The 25,000-nt window shown below is 45.1% G+C and overlaps 1 protein-coding gene across 1 annotated transcript in view; it reads left to right on the top strand.

The window, feature by feature from the left end:
* The window catches only part of LOC139411855 (transmembrane protein 132C), a 293,386-nt gene that overhangs the window by 151,818 nt on the left and 116,568 nt on the right, over positions 1 to 25,000 (top strand). Inside the window, exon 4 of the mRNA XM_071158596.1 lies at positions 15,973 to 16,156. Coding sequence (XP_071014697.1) covers positions 15,973 to 16,156 — 184 coding nt within the window. The remainder of the gene's footprint in view (positions 1 to 15,972; positions 16,157 to 25,000) is intronic.

The following is a 25,000-nucleotide window of genomic DNA, read 5'->3' as shown; positions in this document are numbered from 1 at the left end:
TCACTGGCCATCAGATCTCTTCAATGGCCATCAGATCTCTTCACTGGCCATCAGATCTCTTCACTGGCCATCAGATCTCTTCACTGGCCATTAGATCTCTTCACTGGCCATCAGATCTCTTCACTGGCCATCAGATCTCTTCACTGGATATCAGATCTCTTCACTGGCCATCAGATCTCTTCACTGGCCATTAGATCTCTTCACTGGCCATCAGATCTCTTCACTGGATATCAGATCTCCTCACTGGCCATCAGATCTCTTCACTGGCCATCAGATCTCTTCACTGGATATCAGATCTCTTCACTGGCCATTAGATCTCTTCACTGGATATCAGATCTCTTCACTGGCCATTAGATCTCTTCACTGGCCATTATATCTCTTCACTGGCCATCAGATCTCTTCACTGGCCATTAGATCTCTTCACTGGCCACTAGATCGCTTACATCATGAAAGTCAAGCCACTTTTGCATCAAGGTCCTCATTTCACTGTTTGGCTGCACGTGGCATATTTTGAACGTTAGTGGTGACTCCTGCCAATTTGGCCTCTGTGTTTCTCTCTCATCACCGCTTGTTAACACCATTCATGGCAGAGAGGCTCTAAATCTCTGGGGTGGCGGATGTAGGTTTTCCCTCTTCTTGTTTTGTTTGTCTGGTCTGTTTGTTTGTTTGTTTGGGCAGTAGAGAGGGCATCAAAGAGCTGACGGCCTGGGTTGGCGTTTGTTTTGCGTGTGGGATAGGGGGTGGGATGAATTGGGGGGGGGGGAGTCTCAATGGCAAACAGGAAATGCGTTTGCCCGGGACACAAAGGTCAGCAGCCAATGAAGTATGCAGGTGTAGAGCGGTGCTACAACAGTGCTACGTTACCGCTCTGTCTGCAAGGGACGCTGGGGGACTGGGTTTGTTGCTGCAGGGCAATGCCAATACAACGGAAGAAGAAGAGGAGTAGGATGAAGAGGACAACTCCACCCTTTTGGAACCGAACGGATCACAACCAGACACTACACAGAACTAGAATATCAACCCCATGGGGGGAGTGGGGGGGATCTCAAAATGATTTTCATGAAACCTCTCACGTCTTCTCTCTTCTCACTGCTACCTCTCATTCTTGGAGGAGTTCAGAGATCAGACGTTTGAGATTCACCCCATGGATTCCAGACTCCCTAGTGAGCAGTTAGCATTTCTCCCATAGACACGACCATATGAAATGAGGTGAGGGAAGGGGATAAGACCTCAGAGAGCTTAACTAAGGCAATGTTTAAGTGTTGGGGGGGAAGTACAGTTCAGACTCTTTATCTGAGTGTCTGCAGAGGTATTCAAGTTGAGTTGAGGAACGGCTGGAGTGACTTGCTGTGGTTGACTGCCGAGCGACGCAGACGTGGAGTGAGTTGATGTGGTGCCGAGGCGTTGCAGTCTCGAATGATAAGGTTCAGAGTGATGGCCTCGAGGGTGGTGTCTTAAACCGAACTGACAGGGTCGGTCAGCGTGACGACAGACGGGGCCCACTCGGTGTGAGGCGGTGCGCAGTCGTGAAGGTCGGTGGTCGGTTCTGTGACAGTTGCTCATCCTCCTCGGTCATGCCTGGCCTGGCTCGCCTGCCGCCTGCCGCTCGGCTGCAGCCCACGTATGTTTGATGGCTGTCGGGAGTGAGGAGCGGCGCAGGAGTCCTGTTTCCCACAGACGCCTCCATGTCAAGCAGATACCTGTGGCGGCTGCAAGGAGAGAAAACATTTCCTCTGTTCTGCCTTCCCTGACACTCCAGGTCCCGGGGGATTTCCCTCCCTCATCCTCCATCCCTCCCTCATCCTCCATCCCTCCCTCATCCTCCATCCCTCCCTCATCCTCCATCCCTCCCTCCTCCATCCCTCCCTCCTCCATCCCTCCCTCCTCTCCTCTGTCCCTCCCTCATCCTCCATCCCTCCCTCATCCTCCATCCCTCCCTCCTCCATCCCTCCCTCATCCTCCATCCCTCCCTCATCCTCCATCCCTCCCTCATCCTCCATCCCTCCCTCATCCACATCTCGTCCTCCATCTCCTCTGTCCCTCCCTCACCCCCCATCCCTCTCCTCCTCCACCTCTCCTCCTCCTCCGTGCCTCCCTCCTCCACCTCTCCTCCTCAGCCTCTCCTCCTCCACCTCTCCTCCTCCACCTCTCCTCCTCCTCCGTGCCTCCCTCCTCTACCTGTCCTCCTCCGTCCCTCCCTCCTTCACCTCTCCTCCTCCACCTCTCCTCCTCCACCTCTCCTCCTCCTCCGTGCCTCCCTCCTCTACCTGTCCTCCTCCGCCCCTCCCTCCACCTCTCCTCCTCCACCTCTCCTCCTCTGTCCCTCCCTCATCCACCTCTCCTCCTCCATGCCTCCCTCCTCCACCTCTCCTCCTCCGTGCCTCCCTCATCCACCTCTCCTCCTCTGTCCCTCCCTCATCCACCTCTCCTCCTCCGTCCCTCTCCTTCTCCCTTCTTCTCCTTCTCCACCCCTCCTCCACTTCTCCTCCGATTCCTCTCCTCCATCTCTCCTCCTCCGTCCGTCCATCCCTCCTCCACCTCTCCTCCTCCATCCCTCCCTTCCCCACCTCTCCTCCTCCGTTCCTCTCCTCCTCTGTTCCTCTCCTCCTTCGTTCTTCTCCTCCTCCTCTCCACCTCTGTCCTCTACCTCTCCTCCTGTGTTCCTCTCCTCCTCCATCCCTCTCCTCCTCTGTCTGTCCCTCCCTCCTCCACCTCTCTTCCTCCGTGGGGCTTTGCCCTTTGAAATCCTCTCTCTGAGTTTCCAGCAGTACGTTTGGATAAGATTGTGTCTCCTCTACCGACATGGTTCTGTGTGTGATAATTACAGTGTGCGTTTAATCACTGTGTGTGTTTGATTGCCTGCATGTGTGTGTGCCTGTATGAGAAGCATCGCTGTGTGTGTATTTAATCACTGTGTGTGTATTTAATCGTTGTGTTGTGTGTACTTCAGCGTTTGAGTGTATGTTTTGGTATGTGTGTGTTTATTGTTCATGTTGTTTGATGCTGTGTGGGGAATGACGTGTCTTAAAGTAAGTAACACAACCCCAGGGTCAGTACTGAAGAGAGAAAAACACTCTCTGTTCTGCCTTCCCTCTGCCTTGCCTCTGTCTTCCCTCTGCCTTCCCTCTGCCTTCCCTCTGTCTTCCCTCTGCCTTCCCTCTGTCTTATCTCTGCCTTCCCTCTGTCTTCCCTCTCTTTTCTCTCTGCCTTCCCTGTCTTCCCTCTGCCTTCCCTCTGTCTTCCCTCTGCCTTCTCTCTGTCTTCCCTCTGCATTCTCTCTGTCTTCCCTCTGTCTTCTCTCTGCCTTCCCTGTCTTCCCTCTGCCTTCCCTCTGTCTTCTCTCTGCCTTCCCTGTCTTCCCTCTGCCTTCCCTCTGCCTTCTCTCTGCCTTCCCTCTGTCTTCTCTCTGCCTTCCCTCTGCCTTCCCTCTGCCTTCCCTCTTCCTTCCCTCTGCCTTCTCTTTGCCTTCCCTCTGTCTTATCTCTGCCTTCCCTCTGACTTCTTTCTGCCTTCCCTCTGCCTTCCCTCTGCCTTCCCTCTGTCTTTTCTCTGCCTTCCCTCTGTCTTCTCTCTGCCTTCCCTCTGTCTTCTCTCTGCCTTCCCTCTGCCTTCCCTCTGACTTCTCTCTGCATTCCCTCTGTCTTCCCTCTGCCTTCCCTCTGTCTTCCCTCTGCCTTCCCTCTGCCTTCCCTCTGCCTTCCCTCTGTCTTCCCTCTGCCTTCCCTCTGCCTTCCCTCTGCCTTCTCTCTGCCTTCCCTCTGTCTTCTCTCTGCCTTCCCTCTGCCTTCTCTCTGCCTTCCCTCTGCCTTCCCTCTGCCTTCCCTCTGCCTTCTCTCTGCCTTCCCTCTGCCTTCCCTCTGCCTTCTCTCTGCCTTCCCTCTGCCTTATCTCTGCCTTCTATCTGCCTTCCCTCTTCCTTCCCTCTGCCTTCCCTCTGCCTTCCCACTGCCTTCACTCTGCCTTCCCTCTGCCTTCTCTCTGCCTTCCCTCTGCCTTCCCTCTGCCTTCTCTCTGCCTTCTCTCTGCCTTCCCTCTGCCTTCCCTCTGCCTTCTCTCTGCCTTCCCTCTGCCTTACCTCTGCCTTCTCTCTGCCTTCCCTCTGCCTTCTCTCTGCCTTCCCTCTGCCTTCCCTCTGCCTTCCCTCTGCCTTCTCTCTGCCTTCTCTCTGCCTTCCCTCTGCCTTCCCTCTGCCTTCTCTCTGCCTTCCCTCTGCCTTCTCTCTGCCTTCCCTCTGCCTTCTCTCTGCCTTCTCTCTGCCTTCTCTCTGCCTTCCCTCTGCCTTCCCTCTGCCTTCCATCTGCCTTCTCTCTGCCTCCTCTCTGCCTTCTCTCCACAATGTCTGAAATGGCATCCTGGTCCCTACAGTGCTTTCACAAAGTATTCACACCCTTTGACTGTTTCAAAATGTTGTTGTGTTACAGCCTGATTTTAAAATGGAATAAACATATTTTGTGTCACTGGCTTACAAACAATACCCCATAATGTCAAATTGGAATTATGTTTATTATTTTTTTTTTTTACAAATTAATTAAAAATGAAAAGCTTAAATGTCTTGAGTGAATAAGTATTCAACCCCTTTGTTACGACAAGCCTAAATAAGTCCAGGAGTAAAAATGTGTTTAACAAGTCACATAATAAGTTGCATGGACTCTCTGTGTGTGTAATAATAGTGTTGAACATTTCAATGACTACCTCATCTCTGTACTCCACATACTCCACATACTCCACCATCTGTAAGGTTCTTCAGTCGAGCAGTACATTTTAAACACAGATTGAACCTCAAAGACAACGGTTTTTCAATGTCTTGCAAAGAAGGGCATCTATTAGCAGACACTGGGGGATGAATTCACCTTTCAGTACGACAATAACCTAAAACACAAGGCCAAATAGACAACAGTGTTGCTTACCAAGACGTCATTGAATGTTCCTGAGTGGCATTGTTACAGTTTTATCTTAAATAGACTTGGAAATATATGGCATTACTTGACAATAACTGTGATCAACAACCAATGATCAACAACCAACTTGACAGAGCTTGAAGAATATTTTTAATAATGTGCAAATATTATACAATCCAAGTGTTCAAAGCTCTTAGAGACTCACAGCTGTAATCACTGCCAAAGGTGATTCTAACATGTATTGACTCAGGGATGTGAATACTTAAGTAAAATAGATATTTGTCTATTTAATTTTCAATCAATTTGCAAAAAAATTTTTAAAAAAACATGTTTTCACTTTGTCATTCTGGGGGTTTAGTGTGTCGATGGGTGAGAACTAAAATATATTTAATTAATTATGAATTCAGGCTATAACACAACAAAATGTGGAATAAGTCAAGGAGTATGAACACTTTCTGAAGGCACTGTAGTGTACATAGTGCAGTGCACAGGGTGCCACTTTGGAAACAGCCTAAGTAATAGTATAGTTTCACTGTTTCTAAGAATTTAGCATGGATCTATAAACCTGTAGAAGATTAGATCACTGTAGCAGTGTGTTATGAACGTACTCATGGCCCACTGTCATTTACTTCTGTAAGTGACTTAGGCTGCATTTACACAGGCAGAGCAATTCTGATCTGGTATTTTGCCCGATTAGTTGGACACGAGAGCTGATCTGATTGGTCAAAATACCAATGAGTGAAAATAAAGGGAATTGAGTTGCCTGTGTAAACTCACGCAGCCTGAGAGGCTCCGAATCAGACAGACGAAAGGCTGTACAGGTTGTCTTCAGTGAGCCTGAGAGGTCAGGAGGGTATAGAATACAGGCAAGTGGAGGAGTTGACGGCCTGTCCTTCTCCAGTCCAGTCAGTAGGCTGTGGATTCGCTAGTCCAATCAGGAGGCTGTGTCCTTCTCTAGTCCAGTCAGGAGGCTGTGTACTTCTCCAGTCCAGTCAGGAGGCTGTGGATTTGCTAGTCCAATCAGGAGGCTGTGTACTTCTCCAGTCCAGTCAGGAGGCTCTGTACTTCTCTAGTCCAGTCAGGAGGCTGTGTACTTCTCTAGTCCAGTCAGGAGGCTGTGTACTTCTCCAGTCCAATCAGGAGGCTGTGTCCTTCTCCAGTCCAATCAGGAGGCTGTGTACTTCTCCAGTCCAGTCAGGAGGCTGTATACTTCTCCAGTCCAGTCAGGAGGCTCTGTCCTTCTCCAGTCCAATCAGGAGGCTGTGTCCTTCTCCAGTCCAATAAGGAGGCTGTGTCCTTCGCTAGTCCAGTCAGGAAGCTGTGTCCTTCTTCAGTCTAGAGGCTGCTGCTCTATCGCTTTAGAAACCAATCCTATTGTGGCTTCCTCACAGATAAGGCAGGCCACTCAACCCCACTGCACAAGTGCTCTACTGTTCTGGCCGCCTGGGCACCTGTCACTGTGGTAACTGTTGTGGGCTGGAGATAGCTCTGTGTGTGTGTTGGTGTGTGTGTCAGTGTGAATGTGTGTGCATGTTTGTGTGGTTCAGGAGAGGTTTCTGTGCTGTCTTGGGTTATCACTGTCTGGAACAAGGGGATTTTCTCTCTCTCCTTCTCTCGTTCTTTCTCGCCTTCTTTGCACACTCCCCCTGTTACTAAAGATTTGGTTGCTAAAACAACCCCTTAACCAGTGGTTGAACTCAGATGATACCTCAGTCTCCTCTCACACAGGGCATCTCCCTACATGTCCAACTTCCTCTTACCTGTCCTTCACTGCCTTTCTCTTGTTATTACAACAATGAAGATCACTGTAATTGTCATTAGAAGTTCACTGAAAGCCACTCAAACGTTCCCTTGCATCCAACTCAACGTTGGTTCTGTTTGTATGGATGAGCCTAGTGTGTTGATATGTGTTGCTCACTACATACAGTTATATCCTGAAATAACATTTGCTAAATATGTGTATGTGACCAATTACATTTCATTTGATTTATACTAAACCGTACGTTGTAAATAGTATGTAGTGTGATTAGGAGACTTTGTGTAGTTTTAGTAAGTATGGTGAAATCAATACGGGTTTCCATGGTATTTCCCAAAGATAAACATTCTGAAAACCATGTCATTACTACCTTATAAGGACATCCCGTTTTGTAATTCAAAGCGTACAGATATCTGGGGTCGTGTCGGTAGTCTGTCTTGCCTACTATTTACAACATGCTGTGTACTAATCAAACCACGTCCTATTTAGAACTGCGCCACAGTAAAAACGAATGCAGTAAGAAACAAACGTCAACCAACATACAGTGCTAGGCCCATCCCTACTGAGAATGCATAACCACATTTTTGCATTTATTTTCAACCTTTATGTAACTAGACAAGTCAGTTAAGAACAAATTCTTATTTTACAATGACGGCCTACCGGGGGAACAGTTGGTTAACTGCCTTGTTCAGGGGCAAAATGACAGATTTTTACCTTGTCAGCTCAGGGATTCGATTTAGCAACTTTTCGGTTACTGGCCCAACACTCTAACCACTTGGCTACCTGCCGCCCCTAATGCAAAATCACATGATCTTGATTACGGTACAGTGAGTCACATTACCTTGATTATCAGCTGTTGTCAAACACACCTGCGTCTGGAAAGACGATTTAATCTTCCTCGTTAGCGTGCAACGAATTCTACTAGTTGAAAAGCCTGAATCTGTATGGCATCCTGGTGTTTAGGCCTACTATATTTTTGCATACCCAATCAGCCTACTATTTAGAATGCTAGTACGGGTATTCGGACATGCAGAAAGAAAGAAAGACAAATAAATGCCTTTGTTCCATCTTGGAGGACAACTTGGACAAACTTCCTGAAGAAGTGCTTGTCACATCGGACGAATCGGCCTATACCTGAATGAACCTGTCAGGAGTGACGCATTGCTTTTTAAGGCCCAGTGATTACACCTTGCCATCCCTTTCTATTTTGTGTGTATGTGTGCTGCTGATTTTTAGGTTCCAACTTTGAAATATGACTTTCTCTCCAAAGGTTAAACAACAAGCCCATGTGATAAATGGCTCTGAGGTCTCGTCTGCCCATTTTATGCCTTCTGACATAAAATAAATACTCCAGTCTCCTCTCAGAGGTGCAGAATGGCAGAAATCAATGATGTCTAATTAATTCAACTGCAAAGGAGAAGCAGTACCCCTTCCTCCTCACCTCCTTCCCCCATCCACCTCCTCCTCTCCTCGTCCTCTCCTCCTTCTCCTCTCCTCTCTCCTCTTCCTCACCTCCTTCCCCCATCCACCTCCTCTCCTCTTCCTCTCCTCCTTCTCCTCTCCTCCCTCCTCTTCCTCTCCTCCTTCCCCAGTCCACTTCCTCCACCACCCACACTGGAGTGGATGCTTTAAGCACTCGTGACAAATGATTATTACTGAGGACTAGGAGACACACCTGAATGGTGCCGTAATATTAGTCGCCCTGCACTGACGCGATGACACACCGGCCACATGCTCATGCTCAGTGTAAAGAAAGGTGAGAGGACTATTGAATGGCACCGCAGGCATAGTGTGTATGTGTTTGTACGTGCAAACAATACTCATCCGGTTAAGTTAATGTGTGTGTGTGTGTGTGTGTGTGTGTGTGTGTGTATTTATTAGCAACATAGACAACTTGCCTTCCTTTTTTCCTCCATACTCTACATCACCTTGATCCTATCACCTCGTATCGACAGTACAGCCGGACGGAGGCTTGACTCCTCAACCTTTATATAGCCATTTGGAGAAAGGTGAAGGGTGGCTCGTCAGACTGAATTTATCTCCCCACGAAGACTGGGTATAGCAGGAAGGGTTCAGGGCCCGGCAACAGGGGGGCGGCAGGGTTAGCATGGCTTAGTGTGGTGGCTAGCACCTCTACCCCGGAGACGATGACTGAGTTGCTACTGAAGGGATGGATCTATACCACCTGCACCCTCTATACCCCTGTCTCCAACCCTACGGCCTCATGGGTAAAGAGTTTAGTGCACTGGCCCTCTAAGTGTCAGGAGAATGGAGCCTTGTGCCTTGGTGTTACTTGATACCTCACTCCATTCCTCGACTTAAATCCCATGAATCACCACTCCACTCTGGGTTTCACGTCTCAGCAACTGCTCCAATCAGCCAAAGTATTATCCAGCCTTTACTAAATCACTTTTTTCCTGTCTTCTTTTCTCCTCTTTAAATCTGCTACTGGTTAACTAATCTTCTTACACCATAAAGCAGGGATCCCCAACTGGCGGTCTCCGGGCCGAATTTGGGCCGCGGTTCATTTTATTTGGCCTCCCAAGATTTCTGAGCAAAATGTTTTTTTTAAAAATATTAATATAATACTTTTTGAAATAATTTTATTGTTGGACATATAAGACCGTAAAAACACCAGCCAATCAGCTCCAAGTGATTTTCATTCAGGAAATGTGTTCCAAAGTCTTCCCACGCATAATAGAGAGACATACAGTACAGTATGTGATCCATACCAATGTACGCAAGGTTTGAAATTATTATTTTTATATCCTTTTGGGCTTCTTGTGATAAATTTGCTGTTCACAAATGATTTGTAATTATGTTCCAGTCCCCTGACCATCCGCTCAAGAAAAAAAATCGGCCTGCGGCTGAATCTAGTTGATGATCCCTGATATACAGTATTATATGCTACTCTCCCTCCACTACACGTCCTCTCTCGCTCTCGCTCTCATACATACAGACTTACACACGCACACACTAAATTGGTTTCCACCCTCGCACGGCCCGTTGAAAGAGAACGGTTACGCTCTAACAGCCGTTTGAGTCGTGGCTCAATGAATGATCATCCCACTAATCCCATCCTACTGAGGCCTAGTATGAAACCATGCTACACACACAAACACACACACACACACACACACACACACACACGCACGCACACACACACACACACACACAGGAACGTGCATAGACCCCCCCTCCGAAAAAACCCCAGACTTTCATAATTTATATCTTAACCTTCATAACATAGCAACTGCCTCTGTTTTTTTTAGCATAGGCCTCCTTATTTCTCACTCATCACAAACTGTAAGGAAAGCTAGTTACCTCCTAAACACATGATTGACATGGGAAAAGAGGGTGTCCTATCAACTGATTGTGATTTTATCTTCAGTGCTCTTACAAAATAACTTCATAATGTAATATTCATCATCTTCTAACTGAAGATATATGTCTGGCTGGCTGGCTAGTGGCTTGTCTGGATAGTTTTTTATATATATATGTTGGTTAGTTAGACTGTAGACTACCTGTGTTCCTGCTGCTGACTGAGGAAGGGATGGAGTTGGGTCGGAGTGAGGGTCGTTGATGCAGCTGCTCCTCTCTGCTGTGTGTATTAACCAACCAGACCGAATATTGATGTTGATCAGGTGTTATCAAGTATTAATCAAATGTTATGCTAATGTGGCAGTACTAGGTAGCTAGCTACGCACACTCAATCGGTGACCGAATCTGAAGCCTTGCATGGATACCGGGCGCTCGCAATCTCTATAGAGGGCATGTGGGGTGTGTGTTCTTGGGGGCAGTGTGTTCAGAACAACAATGACAAAAATTGTATAAAATATATATATATATATATATATATATATATATATAGAGTACCAGTCAAAGGTTTGGACACACTTACTCGATCAAAGGTTTTTCTTTATTTTTACTATTTTATGCATTGTAGAATACTTGTGAAGACATCAGAACTATGAAATAACACATAGAATCATGTAGTAACCAAAAAAGTCTTAAACAAAATCACATTTTAGATTCTTTAAAGTAGCCACGCTTTGCCTTGATGACAGCTTTGCACACTCTTGGCATTCTCTCAACCAGCTTCACCTGGAATGATTTTCCAACAGTCTTGAAGGAGTTCCCACATATGCTGAGCACTTGTTGGCTGCTTTTCTTTCACTCTGCGGTCCAACTCATCCCAAACCATCTCAATAGGGTTAAGGTCAGATGATTGTGGAGGACAGGTCATCTAATGCAGCACTCCATCACTCTCCTTGGTCAAATAGCCCTTACACAGCCTGGAGGTGTGTTTTGGGTCATTGTCCTGTTGAAAAACAAATGATAGTCCCACTAAGTGCCAGGGTAGCCTAGTGCTTAGAGCGTTAGGCTAGTAACCGAAAGGTTGCAAGTTCGAATCCCTGTGCTGGCAAGGTATACATCTGTCGTTCTGCCCCTGAACAGGCAGTTAACCCAGTTAGGCCATCATTGAAAATAAAAATTTGTTCTTAACTGACATGCTTAGTTAAATAAAGATAAAATGGTTTATTGCTGCAGAATTATGTAGTAGCCATGATGGTTGAGTGCCTTGAATTCTCAATAAATCACAGATAGTGTCACCAGCAAAGCACCAGCACTGCTTCATGTTGGGAACCACACTTGTGGAGATCATCTGTTCACCTACTCTGCGCCTCCCAAAGACATGGTGGTTGGAACCAAAAATCTCAAATTTGGACTCATCAGACCAAAGGACAGATTTACAACAGTCTAATTAATGTCCATTGATCGTGTTTCTTGGCCAAGGCAAGCCTCTTCTTCTTAATGGTGTCCTTTAGTAGTGGTTTCTTTGCATCATTTCGACCATGAAGATCTGATTCACGCAGTCTCCTCTGAACAGTTGATGTTGATATGTGTCTGTTACTTGAACTCTGTGAAGCATTTACTTGGGCTGCAATCTGAGGTGCAGTTAACTCTAATGACCTTATTCTCTGCAGCAGAGGTAACTCTGGGTCTTCCTTTCCTGTGGCGGTCCTCATGAGAGCTAGTTTCATCCCTTGATGGTTTTTGCGACTGCACTTGAAGAAACTTTCAATGTTCTTGAAATGTTCCGTATTGACTGACCTTCATGTCTTAAAGTAATGATGGATTGTCGTTTCTCTTTGCTTATTTGAACTGTTCTTGCCATAATATGGACTTGGTCTATTACCAAGTAGGGCTATCTTCTGTACACCACCCCTACCTTGTCACAACACAACTGATTGGCTCAAACACATTAAGAAGGGAAGAAATTCCATAAATGATCTTTTAACAAGGCACACCTGTTAATTGAAATGCATTCCAGGTGACCAATTCATGAAGCTGGTTGAGAGAATGCCAAGAGTGTGCAAAGCTGTCAGGCAAAGGGTGGCTACTTTGAAGAATCTCAAATATAAAATATATTTTTATATTATTTGTTTTTGGGTTACTACATGATTCCATATGTGTTATTTCATAGTTTTGATGTCTTCACAATTTTTCTACAATGTAGAAAATACTAAAAAGTAAAGAAAAAGCCTTGAATGAGTAGGTGTGTCCAAACTTCTGACTGGTACTGTATATATACAACCACCCAAAGGGCAATTGGCATGTGGAAGGGCAAAAGGCCCGGTGCTCAGGCACAGGTGGTGTCTGCATACACACACCAGTTGTACCAATGTGTGGCTATAGTCACCTCATACCAGTCGTAACACTGCCATACATACCCTGACCTCTCTCTCTCTCTATCATGTCTCTGCCCCCCTCCCGCACCCTCATCTGTATTCATTCCTTACTTCCTTAACCCCAGCATTGCTCCCCCACAGTACAGTACTATTCTCAGTGCCAAAGACAGGCTGAATCCAGCAGGCTGTGTCTCATCTAGCAGGCTGTGTCTCATCCAGGAGGCTGTGTCTCATCCAGTAGGCTGTGCCTCATCCAGGAGGCTGTGTCTCATCTAGCAGGCTGTGTCTCATCCAGGAGGCTGTGTCTCATCCAGCAGGCTGTGCCTCATCCAGGAGTTCACATTATGTCTTCAGGAGGGACTTTTTCCCTCTTGTACAACTTCTGCTTTCTCCACACCTCTCTGATTCTCTCTCTCTCTGTCTCTCCAACATCTGTCTCTTTCTGATTCTCTCTCTCTCTCTGTCTCTCCAATATCTGTCTCTCTCTGATTCTCTCTCTCTCTGTCTCTCTCAACATCTGTCTCTCTCTGATTCTCTTTCTCTCCAGCATTTATCTCTCTCTGATATTCTATATCTTTCCATCTCACTCTGTCTCTCTCTATGTCTGTCTCTATATCTCCTCCAGCCACAGCTCATCCTAGCATGTACTGTATCAGAACAGCTTGTGAGGGGTGTCTTGTTTCCCTCATTCATTCATTTACTTCTGGCTAAATTCATTTGAAGGAGGAGAGGTCAGGTGCCCTGACATCCATCAGCGCCCTCCAGGGAGAGGTAATGAAACGCTGCACACAGAGTTGGAAAAAAACAGCTGTGATGGGTCAGAGATCAGAACACAGGCAATTGCAAAGGTCAAGGATTGGAGGTGCATGGGCCGTGAATCATATCTGTGTTGGGTATTGAAAATGGCTCTCGCATCAATTTGAGGCTGCTTTGTTCTTTTTCCAGCCTCTGGAAGCAGTCAGAGTATGTGTCTCAAATGATACCCTATTCCCTGAAGTGCACTATGGGCCCTTTCAAAAGTAGTGCACTATGGGCCCTTTCAAAAGTAGTGCACTATGGGCCCTTTCAAAAGTAGTGCACTATGGGCCCTTTCAAAAGTAGTGCACTATGGGCCCTTTCAAAAGTAGTGCACTATGGGCCCTTTCAAAAGTAGGGCACTATGGGCCCTTTCAAAAGTAGTGCACTATGGGCCCTTTCAAAAGTAGTGCACTATGGGCCCTTTCAAAAGTAGTGCACTATGGGCCCTGGTCAAAAGTAGTTTACTGTAGGGAGTAGGGTGTCATTAGAGATGCACCCAGAAGCCTGACACACTGGTGTGTGAGCCATCATTCCTTTTTATCCTCGTTCATTTACGTGACGACTTTGTGGGACGTGATCGTAACAAATAGTTTGCTGTGCTCGTTCACAGCGTCTTAGATCGACCTGCTAAATCAAACTAGATCAAAAACAATTTGCGCTCCTGTGGCTCGGCTGGTAGAGCATGGTGGTTTTCATTCCCGTTGGAGGCTTCCTATACAGATATGGATGCACGCCTGACTGGAAGTTTCTGTGGATAAAAGCAACGGCATATATTAATATTGTTATATGAATCTACTTGTAAAGTATGAGAAGAGTAAGGTCAGTTGTAGTTTCATCGTACCTCATAATCACACTATCTCCCGTTTTTATAGAGGGGTGTGGATCATCAGCTCATTCCAACCCAGAGAGTTTTCATTTAGGACGGGGTGATTACCGTATTCAATTTGTACCTCTTGAGTTGGCAGAAAAGGCACAGTCACAGTGACGACTGGAATTCTAACTCACTGGTCATTTATCCAACTCGCCAGCTTAAGCCAACCAAAATGACCTGTAGCACGCCTTCTTAAGAGGTACATTCAGTAGGTTAATAGACAGACAACTACACTGCCTTCACACCCCTTGACTTTTCCCTAATTTTTATTGTGTTACAAAGAGGGATTAAAATGGTCAACGATCTACATAAAATACTCAATGTCAAATTGGAAGAAACATTTTAACAATTATAAAAATGTAATGAACAAAAAAAAGCCCCAATATATCTTGAGTATAATATAAGTTATTCAACCCCCCTGAGTCAATACATGTTAGAATCACCTTTGGCAGCGGTTACAACTGTGGGTGTTTCTGGGTAATTCTCTAAGAGCTTTGCACACCTGGCTTGTACAATATTTGCCCATTAGTCTTTTTAAAATTCTTCAACCTCTGTCAAGTTTGTTGTTGATCATTGCTAGAAAGTCATTTTCAAGTCTTGCCATAGATTTTCAAGCCGATTTAAGTTAAAACTGTTTCTCGGCCACTAAGGAACATTCATTGGTGTCTTGGTAAGCAACTCCAGTGTATATTTGGCCTTGTGTTTTAGGTTATTGTCCTGCTGAAAGATCAATGTGTCTCCCAGTGTCTTGTGGAAAGAAGACTGAACCAGGTTTTCCTCTAGGATTTTGCCTGTGCTTAGGTCTATTTTGTTTAATTTCATCCTAAACTCCATAGTCCTTGCCTATGACAAGCATAGCCATAACATGATGCAGCAACCACCATGCTTGAAAATATGAAGAGTGGTGCTCAGTGATGTGTTGTATTGGATTTGCACCAAATATAACACTTTGTATTCATGAAGTGTATCTCTTTGCCAAATTTTTTTGCAGTATCACTAAAAGTACCTTGTTGCTAACAGGATGCATGTTTTGGACTATTTTATTTTGTACAGGGTTCCTTCTTTTCACTCTGTCATTTAGGTTGGTATTGTGGAGTATCTATAATGTTGTAGATCCATCCTCAGTTTTCTCCTATCACAGCCATTAAACTCTGTAACTGTTTTAAAAGCATAATTGGACTCATGGTGAAATCCCTGAGTGGTTTCCTTCCTCTCCGGCAACTGAGTTAGGAAGGACGCCTGTATCTTTGTAGTGACTGTGGGTATTGATTGACCATCCAAATGTAATCAAAGGAATATTCAGCATCTGAATTTATTTTTTCAGTTTTACAAATCTAACAATGGGTGCTCTTCTTTGCGAGCCGTTGGAAAACCCAACTGGTCTTTGTGATTGAATCTGTGTTAAAAATTCACTACTCGATTGAGGGACCTTACACATAATTGTATGTGTGGGGTACAGAGAGGCTAACCATTATTATTGCACACAGAGTGAGTCCATGCAACTTATTATGTGATTTGCACATTTTTACTCCTGAACTTATTAAGGCTCGCCATAACAAAGGGGTGGACTAATTATTGACCAAAGACATTGCAGCTTTTCATTTTGTATTATTTTAAACATTCCACTTTGACGTTATGTGGTAGATGTGTGTGTAGATCAGTGACACACAATCTCAATTTAATTCCATTTTAAATTCGGGCTGCAACACAACACAATGTGGAATAAGTCAAAGGACTGTTGTATATCGGCATCTGTCTCATAAAGACCGTAGATTCTGTAGACAACCAGACATATTTGCGGCTGTTAAGCCAACACATCTGTTTATGCTATCCCGATGCAGTGAAAATACTAATAAATACTAATAAAGGAAGCATTATGCAACATCTTTTGGAGATCTTTTATGTTTTTGTTTATGGAGCCTCTTGCCTGATGTTCTGCTTGATGCCTCCATACAGGTTGGAGGGCTCCTTTTACGAGGTGATGCAGGTGGAGTTTGAGATGGACAACATCATCAACCTACAGTCTACCCAGACCATCCAGTGGCAGATCGAGTATCCCTCCACAGGCACACAGGCAGAGGCCGTCTCCCACCTCTACATCAGCCAGAGAGACATCCAGGGCATCGTACCCCTGGCCGAGGTAAAAAGGAACTAGGAGGACAACATGGGGCAGGACAGGTCATTTAAACAGGGATCTAGAACATCCGTGTGCTGGGGATTCTTTGGAAGCCATTTTTATCTTAAATCAGCAATAGAGCTCTCCTCAGTCAAGTCAATGAACATCCATGATTTGAAGACCAGGAAGAAAAGCCCCCCTCCTTGAAATGTCAGAGATGCATATTGACTACTCGTTGATTCCCCAGGGCCATGCAGATACCCTCCATCTGTCACCTACTCCTTCTCCCCCTCAGAAGAACAAACAAACTGACATGTTCTTTCCACCATTGTCCTCCATCCCATTTCCCACTTCCCTGGAGGCTCTAAACTTCTGAAATGTCAGGCATTATACCACCCTCCTGCTCTGCACAGTGTGGACGGATCCCTCTGCCTGGGGCGGACGGATCCCTCTGCCTGGGGTGGACGGATCCCTCTGCCTGGGCTGGACGGATCCCTCTGCCTGGGGTGGATGGATCCCTCTCCCTGGGGTGGACGGATCCCTCTCCCTGGGGTGGACGGATCCCCTCTGCCTGGGCTGGACGGATCCCTCTGCCTGGGCTGGACGGATCCCTCTGCCTGGGGTGGATGGATCCCTCTCCCTGGGGTGGACGGATCCCTCTGCTTGGGGTGGACGGATCCCTCTGCCTGGGCTGGACGGATCCCTCTGCCTGGGCTGGACGGATCCCTCTGCCTGGGCTGGACGGATCCCTCTGCCTGGGCTGGACGGATCCCCTCTGCCTGGGCTGGACAGATCCCTCTGCCTGGGCTGGACGGATCCCTCTGGCTGGGCTGGACGGATCCCTCTGCCTGGGCTGGACGGATCCCTCTGCCTGGGCTGGACGGATCCCTCTGCCTGGGCTGGACGGATCCCCTCTGCCTGGGCTGGACGGATCCCTCTGCCTGGGCTGGACGGATCCCTCTGGCTGGGCTGGACGGATCCCTCTGCCTGGGCTGGACGGATCCCTCTGCCTGGGCTGGACGGATCCCCTCTGCCTGGGCTGGACGGATCCCTCTGCCTGGGCTGGACGGATCCCTCTGCCTGGGGTGGACGGATCCCTCTGCCTGGGCTGGACGGATCCCCTCTGCCTGGGCTGGACGGATTCCTCTGCCTGGGCTGGACGGATCCCTCTGCCTGGGGTGGACGGATCCCTCTCCCTGGGGTGGACGGATCCCTCTCCCTGGGGTGGACGGATCCCTCTCCCTGGGGTGGACGGATCCCCTCTGCCTGGGCTGGACGGATCCCTCTGCCTGGGCTGGACGGATGCCTCTGCCTGGGGTGGATGGATCCCTCTCCCTGGGGTGGACGGATCCCTCTGCCTGGGCTGGACGGATCCCTCTGCCTGGGGTGGACGGATCCCTCTCCCTGGACTGGACGGATCCCTCTGCCTGGGCTGGACTGATCCCTCTCCATGGGGGGCCCATGTCTCAGAGCACCTTCTTTTGGGGGGTTAGAGTTCTAGGTTAAGGTTAAGATCGATGTACATTCTTTCCCTATCCCAGTTCACACACCTGATTCAACTTATCAAGGGCTTGCTTATTAGTTGACCAGTTTAATTGGGTGTAAGTGGAGCGGCTGGCAGTGCTCGGGTGGAGGTTTGGGAAACGCTGCTCTACAGGAAGTTATGAATTGAAGGATTATTATAATAGTTTGTAAATATTGTGAAGTGTATGGGTTTAGATTAAGATCCAATAACCTAGTATGGTGTAATACTAATTTACCAGAGGTGGTTTAAAATTATTATTATTTTGATTTTTTCTTTATGGATCAACTAGTTAGATAAACTTTAATATTGTAGATAGATTGTAGATTCCATCAATGTAATTGTCTGCATTATTTCCAATCCCCCGTATATATTTTGGTAAATATACAGTACCAGTCAAACGTTTGGACAATCACTCAAGGGTTTTTCTTTATTTTTACTATTTTCTACATTGTAGAATAATATCGAAGACATCAAAACTATGAAATAACAGATATCATATGGAATCATGTAGTAACAAATCAAAATATATTTTAGATTTGAGATTCTTCAATGTATCCACCCTTTGCACAGCTTTGCACACGCTTGACCTTCTCTCAACCAGCTTCATAAGGAATGCTTTTCCAACAGTCTTGAAGTAGTTCCCACATATGCTGAGCACTTGTTGACTGCATTTCCTTGACTCTTATTATTTTGATATTTTTCTTCAAGACCATATCTCAGACTGGCCAGTGAAAATAAAATATTAAAATGGGGAAAAGAACACAGACACTGGACAGAGGAACTCTGCCTAAAAGGCCAGCATCTTCACTGTTAACTTTGAGACTGGTGTTTTGTGGGTACTGTTTAATGAAGCTGCCAGTTGAGGACTTGTGAGGCATCTGTTTCTCAAACTAGACACTCTAATGTACTTGTCCTCTTGCTCAGTTGTGCAACGGGGCCTCCCACTCCTCTATCTATTCTGGTTAGAGCAAGTTTGCGCTGTTCTGTGAATGGAGTCGGACAGTCGTGGCCAAAAGTTTTGAGAATGACACAAATATAAATTTTCACAAAGTTTGCTGCTTCAGTGTCTTTAGATATTTTTGTCAGATGTTACTATGGAACACTGAAGTATAATTACAAGCATTTCATAAGTGTCAAAGGATTTTATTGACAGTTACATGAAGTTGACGCAAAGAGTCAATATTTGCAGTGTTGACCCTTCGTTTTCAAGACCTCTGTAATCCGCGCTGGCATGCTGTCAATTAACTTCTTTGCCACATCCTGACTGATGGCAGCCCATTCTTGCATAATCAATGCTTGGAGTTTGTCAGAATTTGTGGGTTTTTGTTTGTCCACCCGCCTCTTGAGGATTGACCACAAGTTCTCAATGGGATTAAGGTCTGGGGAGTTTCCTGGCCATGGACCCAAAATATTGATGTTTTGTTCCCTGAGCCACTTAGTTATTACTTTTGCCTTATGGCAAGGTGCTCCATCATGCTGGAAATGGCATTGTTCGTCACTAAACTGTTCCTGGATGGTTGGGAGAAGTTGCTCTCGGAGGATGTGTTGGTACCATTCTTTATTCATGGCTGTATTCTTATGCAAAATTGTGAGTGAGCCCAGTCCCTTGGCTGAGAAGCAACCCCACACATGAATGGTCTCAGGATGCTTTAATGTTGGAATGACACAGGACTGATGGTAGCGCTCACCTTGTCTTCTCCGGACAAGCTTTTTTCCGGATGCCCCAAACAATCGGAAAGGCGATTCATCAGAGAAAATGACTTTACCCCAGTCCTCAGCAGTCCAATCCCTGTACCTTTTGCAGAATATTAGTTTGTCCCTGATGCTTTTCCTGGAGAGAAATCGCTTATTTTCTGCCCTTCTTGACACCAGGCCATCCTCCAAAAGTCTTCGCCTCACTGTGCGTGCAGATGCACTCACACCTGCCTGCTGCCATTCCTGAGCAAGCTCTGTACTGGTGGTGCCCCGATCCCGCAGCTGAATCAACTTTAGGAGACGGTCCTGGCGCTTGCTGGACTTTCTTGGGCATCCTGAAGCCTTCTTCTCAACAATTGAACCACTCTCCTTGAAGTTCTTGATGATCTGATAAATGGTTGATTTAGGTGCAATCTTACTGGCAGCAACATCCTTGCCCGTGAAGCCCTTTTTGTGCAAAGCAATGATGACAGCACGTGTTTCCTTGCAGGTAACCATGGTTGATAGAGGAAGAACAATGATTCCAAGCGCCACCCTCCTTTTGAAGCTTCCAGTATGTACAGTGCCTTGCGAAAGTATTCGGCCCCCTTGAACTTTGCGACCTTTTGCCACATTTCAGGCTTCAAACATAAAGATATAAAACTGTATTTTTTTGTGAAGAATCAACAACAAGTGGGACACAATCATGAAGTGGAACGACATTTATTGGATATTTCAAACTTTTTTAACAAATCAAAAACTGAAAAATTGGGCGTGCAAAATTATTCAGCCCCCTTAAGTTAACTTCTTGACCATACTTGAGACGCAGACGTCTCAAGTATGCACCTGGAAATGCAAATGCGCTACGCTAAATGCTAAATGTACTCGTTACAACTCAATCTTTGATCAAAATTCACAAGCAGGGTATTGAATTAAAGCTACACTCGTTGTGAACCTAGCCAGCAAGTCAGATTTTTAAAATGCTTTATCTGATAGCCTGCACCCCCCAAAATGCCAGCACGACACGTAAACAACAGATTTTGCGGTAGCCGGCGCTACCCAAAACGCAGAAATAAAATATAAAACATTCATTACCTTTGACGAGCTTCTTTCTTGGCACTCCTATATGCCCCATAAACATCACTATTGGGTCTTTTTTTCGTTTAAATCGGTCCATATATACCCAAAATAGCTTTGTATGGAAGCTGTGTCATTCAGAAAAAAACATTGTTTTTAAACGCTGCGTAATTTTTTTAAATTAAAAAAGTCGACGATAAACTTTCACAAAACACTTCGAAATCCTTTTGTAATCCAACTTTAGGTATTAGTAAACGTTTATAATCTATCAAAATGATTACAGGGCGATGTATTTTCAATAGGTCTTCGCTTGCAAATCAATGGCTGCTAATGTCTTCATCAACAACATCCGGGTGAAGACTGGGAAAATGGATGCCAGATAGATGGATTTTCCAACAATTAATTCAATTGAAAATGACGACAATGGCGACATCGTGTGGAATTTGTATGAATTGCAGGCAGGTCGATATTAAATTCTGTTCTCTTTTAACAACTCGTGGAAGTGACTTATGGAAATTATTTTTAGCTTTCAGAGAGCAGTTTTTCTTGCGTTTTTCAATGAAACACACAATCTGTTATAGTCACAGCCGTGATTTAACCAGTTTTATAAACTTCAGAGTGTTTTCTATCCACACATACTAATCATATGCATATACTATATTCCTGGCATGAGTAGCAGGACGCTGAAAAGTTGCGCGATTTTTAACAGAATGTTCGAAAAAGGAGGGGGTAGAAGTACTACTTTGTAGCGCCACCTTTTGCTGCGATTACAGCTGTAAGTCGCTTGGGGTATGTCTCTATCAGTTTTGCACATCGAGAGACTGACATTTTTTCCCATTCCTCCTTGCAAAACAGCTCGAGCTCAGTGAGGTTGGATGGAGAGCATTTGTGAACAGCAGTTTTCAGTTCTTTCCACAGATTCTCGATTGGATTCAGGTCTGGACTTTGACTTGGCCATTCTAACACCTGGATATGTTTATTTTTGAACCATTCCATTGTAGATTTTGCTTTATGTTTTGGATCATTGTCTTGTTGGAAGACAAATCTCCGTCCCAGTCTCAGGTCTTTTGCAGACTCCATCAGGTTTTCTTCCAGAATGGTCCTGTATTTGGCTCCATCCATCTTCCCATCAATTTTAACCATCTTCCCTGTCCCTGTTGAAGAAAAGCAGGCCCAAACCATGATGCTGCCACCACCATGTTTGACAGTGGGGATGGTGTGTTCAGCTGTGTTGCTTTTACGCCAAACATAACGTTTTGCATTGTTGCCAGAAAGTTCAATTTTGGTTTCATCTGACCAGAGCACCTTCTTCCACATGTTTGGTGTGTCTACCAGATGGCTTGTGGCAAACTTTAAACAACACTTTTTATGGATATCTTTAAGAAATGGCTTTCTTCTTGCCACTCTTCCATAAAGGCCAGATTTGTGCAATATACGACTGATTGTTGTCCTATGGACAGAGTCTCCCACCTCAGCTGTAGATCTCTGCAGTTCATCCAGAGTGATCATGGGCCTCTTGGCTGCATCTCTGATCAGTCTTCTCCTTGTATGAGCTGAAAGTTTAGAGGGACGGCCAGGTCTTGGTAGATTTGCAGTGGTCTGATACTCCTTCCATTTCAATATTATCGCTTGCACAGTGCTCCTTGGGATGTTTAAAGCTTGGGAAATCTTTTTGTATCCAAATCCGGCTTTAAACTTCTACACAACAGTATCTCGGACCTGCCTGGTGTGTTCCTTGTTCTTCATGATGCTCTCTGCGCTTTTAACAGACCTCTGAGACTATCACAGTGCAGGTGCATTTATACGGAGACTTGATTACACACAGGTGGATTGTATTTATCATCATTAGTCATTTAGGTCAACATTGGATCATTCAGAGATCCTCACTGAACTTCTGGAGAGAGTTTGCTGCACTGAAAGTAAAGGGGCTGAATAATTTTGCACGCCCAATTGTTCAGTTTTTGATTTGTTAAAAAAGTTTGAAATATCCAATAAATGTCGTTCCACTTCATGATTGTGTCCCACTTGTTGTTGATTCTTCACAAAAAAATACAGTTTTATATCTTTATGTTTGAAGCCTGAAATGTGGCAAAAGGTCGCAAAGTTCAAGGGGGCCAAATACTTTCGCAAGGCACTGTAATTCGAACTCAATCAGCATGACAGAGTGATCTCCAGCCTTATCTTAGTCAACACTCACACCTGTGTTAACGAGAGAATCACTGACATGATGCCAGTTGGTCCTTTTGTGGCAGGGCTGAAATGCAGTGGAAATGTTTTTGGAGGATTAGGTTAATTTGCCTGGTAAATAGGGACTTTGCAATTAATTGCAATTAATCTGGATCACTCTTCACAACATTCTGGTGTATGTGCAAATTGCCATCATACAAACTGAGGCAGCAGACTTTGTGAAAATGTATATTTGTGTCATTCTCAAAACATTTGGCCATGACTGTACACAGCGTTGTACGAGATATTTAGTTTCTTGGCAATTTCTCTCATGGAATAGCCTTCATTTCTCAGAACAAGAATAGACTGATGAGTTACAGAAGAAAGTTATTTGTTTCTGGGCATTTTGAGCCTATAATCGAACCCACAAATGCTGATGCTCCAGATACTCAACTAGTCTAAAGAATGACAGTTTTATTGCTTCTTTAATGAGCACAACAGTTTTCAGCTGTGCTAACATATTTGCAAAAGTAGTTTCTAATGATCAATTAGCCTTTTAAAATGATAAACTTGGATTAGCTAACACAATGTGCCATTGGAACACAGGAGCGATGGTTGCTGATAATGGGCCTCTGTACGCCTATGTAGATATTCCATAAAAATGAGCCGTTTCCAGCTACAATAGTTATTTACAACATTAACAATGTCTACACTGTATTTCTGATCAATTTATGTTATTTTAATGGTCAAATTTTTTTACTTTTCTTTCAAAAACAAGGACATTTCTAGGTGACCCCAAATGTTTGAATGGTACTGTATATACAGTGCATACATAAAAACAGAAATACCTTATTTACATAAGTATTCAGACCCCTTGTTATGAGACTCAAAATTGAGCACAGGTGCATCCTGTTTCCAATCCTGTTTCCATTGATCATCCTTGAGATGTTTCTACAACTTGATTGGAGTCCACCTGTGGTACATTCAATTGATAGGACATGATTTGGAAAGGCACACACCTGTCTATATAAGGTCCCACAGTTGGCAGTGCATGTCAGAGCAAAAACCAAGCCATGAGGTCGAAGGAATTGTCCGTAGAGCTCAGAGACAGGATTGTGTAGAGGCACAGATTTTATTTTACATTTTTATTTCACCTTTATTTAACCTCTCTGGGATGCTAGCGTCCCACCTGACCAAAAGCCAGAGAACACGCAGAGCGCCAAATTACTATACAAATCAAACTTTCAAGAAATCACACATGCAAGATAGCAAATTAAAGCTACACTTGTTGTGAATCCAGCCAACATGTCAGATTTCAAAAAGGCTTTTCGGCGAAAGCAAACGATGCTATTATCTGAGGATAGCACCATAGTAAACAAAGAGAGAAAAGCATATTTCAACCCTGCAGGCGCGACAAAAAACGCAGAAATAAAAATATAAATAATGCCTTACCTTTGACGAGCTTCTTTTGTTGGCACTCCAATATGTCCCATAAACATCACAAATGGTCCTTTTGTTCGATTAATTCCGTTGATACAGTGGGGCAAAAAAGTATTTAGTCAGCCACCAATTGTGCAAGTTCTCCCACTTAAAAAGATGAGAGAGGCCTGTAATTTTCATCATAGGTACACTTCAACTATGACAGACAAAATGAGGAAAGAAATCCAGAAAATCACATTGTAGGATTTTTAATGAATTTATTTGCAAATTATGGTGGAAAATAAGTATTTGGTCCCCTACAAACCAACAAGATTTCTGGCTCTCACAGACCTGTAACTTCTTCTTTAAGAGGCTCCTCTGTCCTCCACTCGTTACCTGTATTAATGGCACCTGTTTGAACTTGTTATCAGTATTAAAGACACCTGTCCACAACCTCAAACAGTCACACTCCAAACTCCACTATGGCCAAGACCAAAGAGCTGTCAAAGGACACCAGAAACAAAATTGTAGACCTGCACCAGGCTGAGAAGACTGAATCTGCAATAGGTAAGCAGCTTGGTTTGAAGAAATCAATTGTGGGAGCAATTATTAGGAAATGGAAAACATACAAGCCCACTGATAATCTCCCTCGATCTAGGACTCCACGCAAGATCTCACCCCGTGGGGTCAAAATGATCACAAGAACGGTGAGCAAAAATCCCAGAACCACACGGGGGGACCTAGTGAATGACCTGCAGAGAGCTACAATGTGATTTTCTGGATTTTTCTTTCTCATTTTGTCTGTCATAGTTGAAGTGTACCTATGATGAAAATTACAGGCCTCTCTCATCTTTTTAAGTGGGAGAACTTGCACAATTGGTGGCTGACTAAATACTTTTTTGCCCCACTGTACATATCCCAACCAGAAGCCATGGAGTACAGGCAACATCCGCACCAAGCTAAAGGCTGGAGCTTTCATGGAGCGGGAAACTAATTCGGACGATTAT

Source organism: Oncorhynchus clarkii, chromosome 6 (genome assembly GCF_045791955.1).
Source record: "Oncorhynchus clarkii lewisi isolate Uvic-CL-2024 chromosome 6, UVic_Ocla_1.0, whole genome shotgun sequence".
NCBI classification, from domain to species: Eukaryota; Metazoa; Chordata; class Actinopteri; order Salmoniformes; family Salmonidae; genus Oncorhynchus; species Oncorhynchus clarkii.
This window is presented reverse-complemented; position numbering and strand designations above follow the sequence as displayed.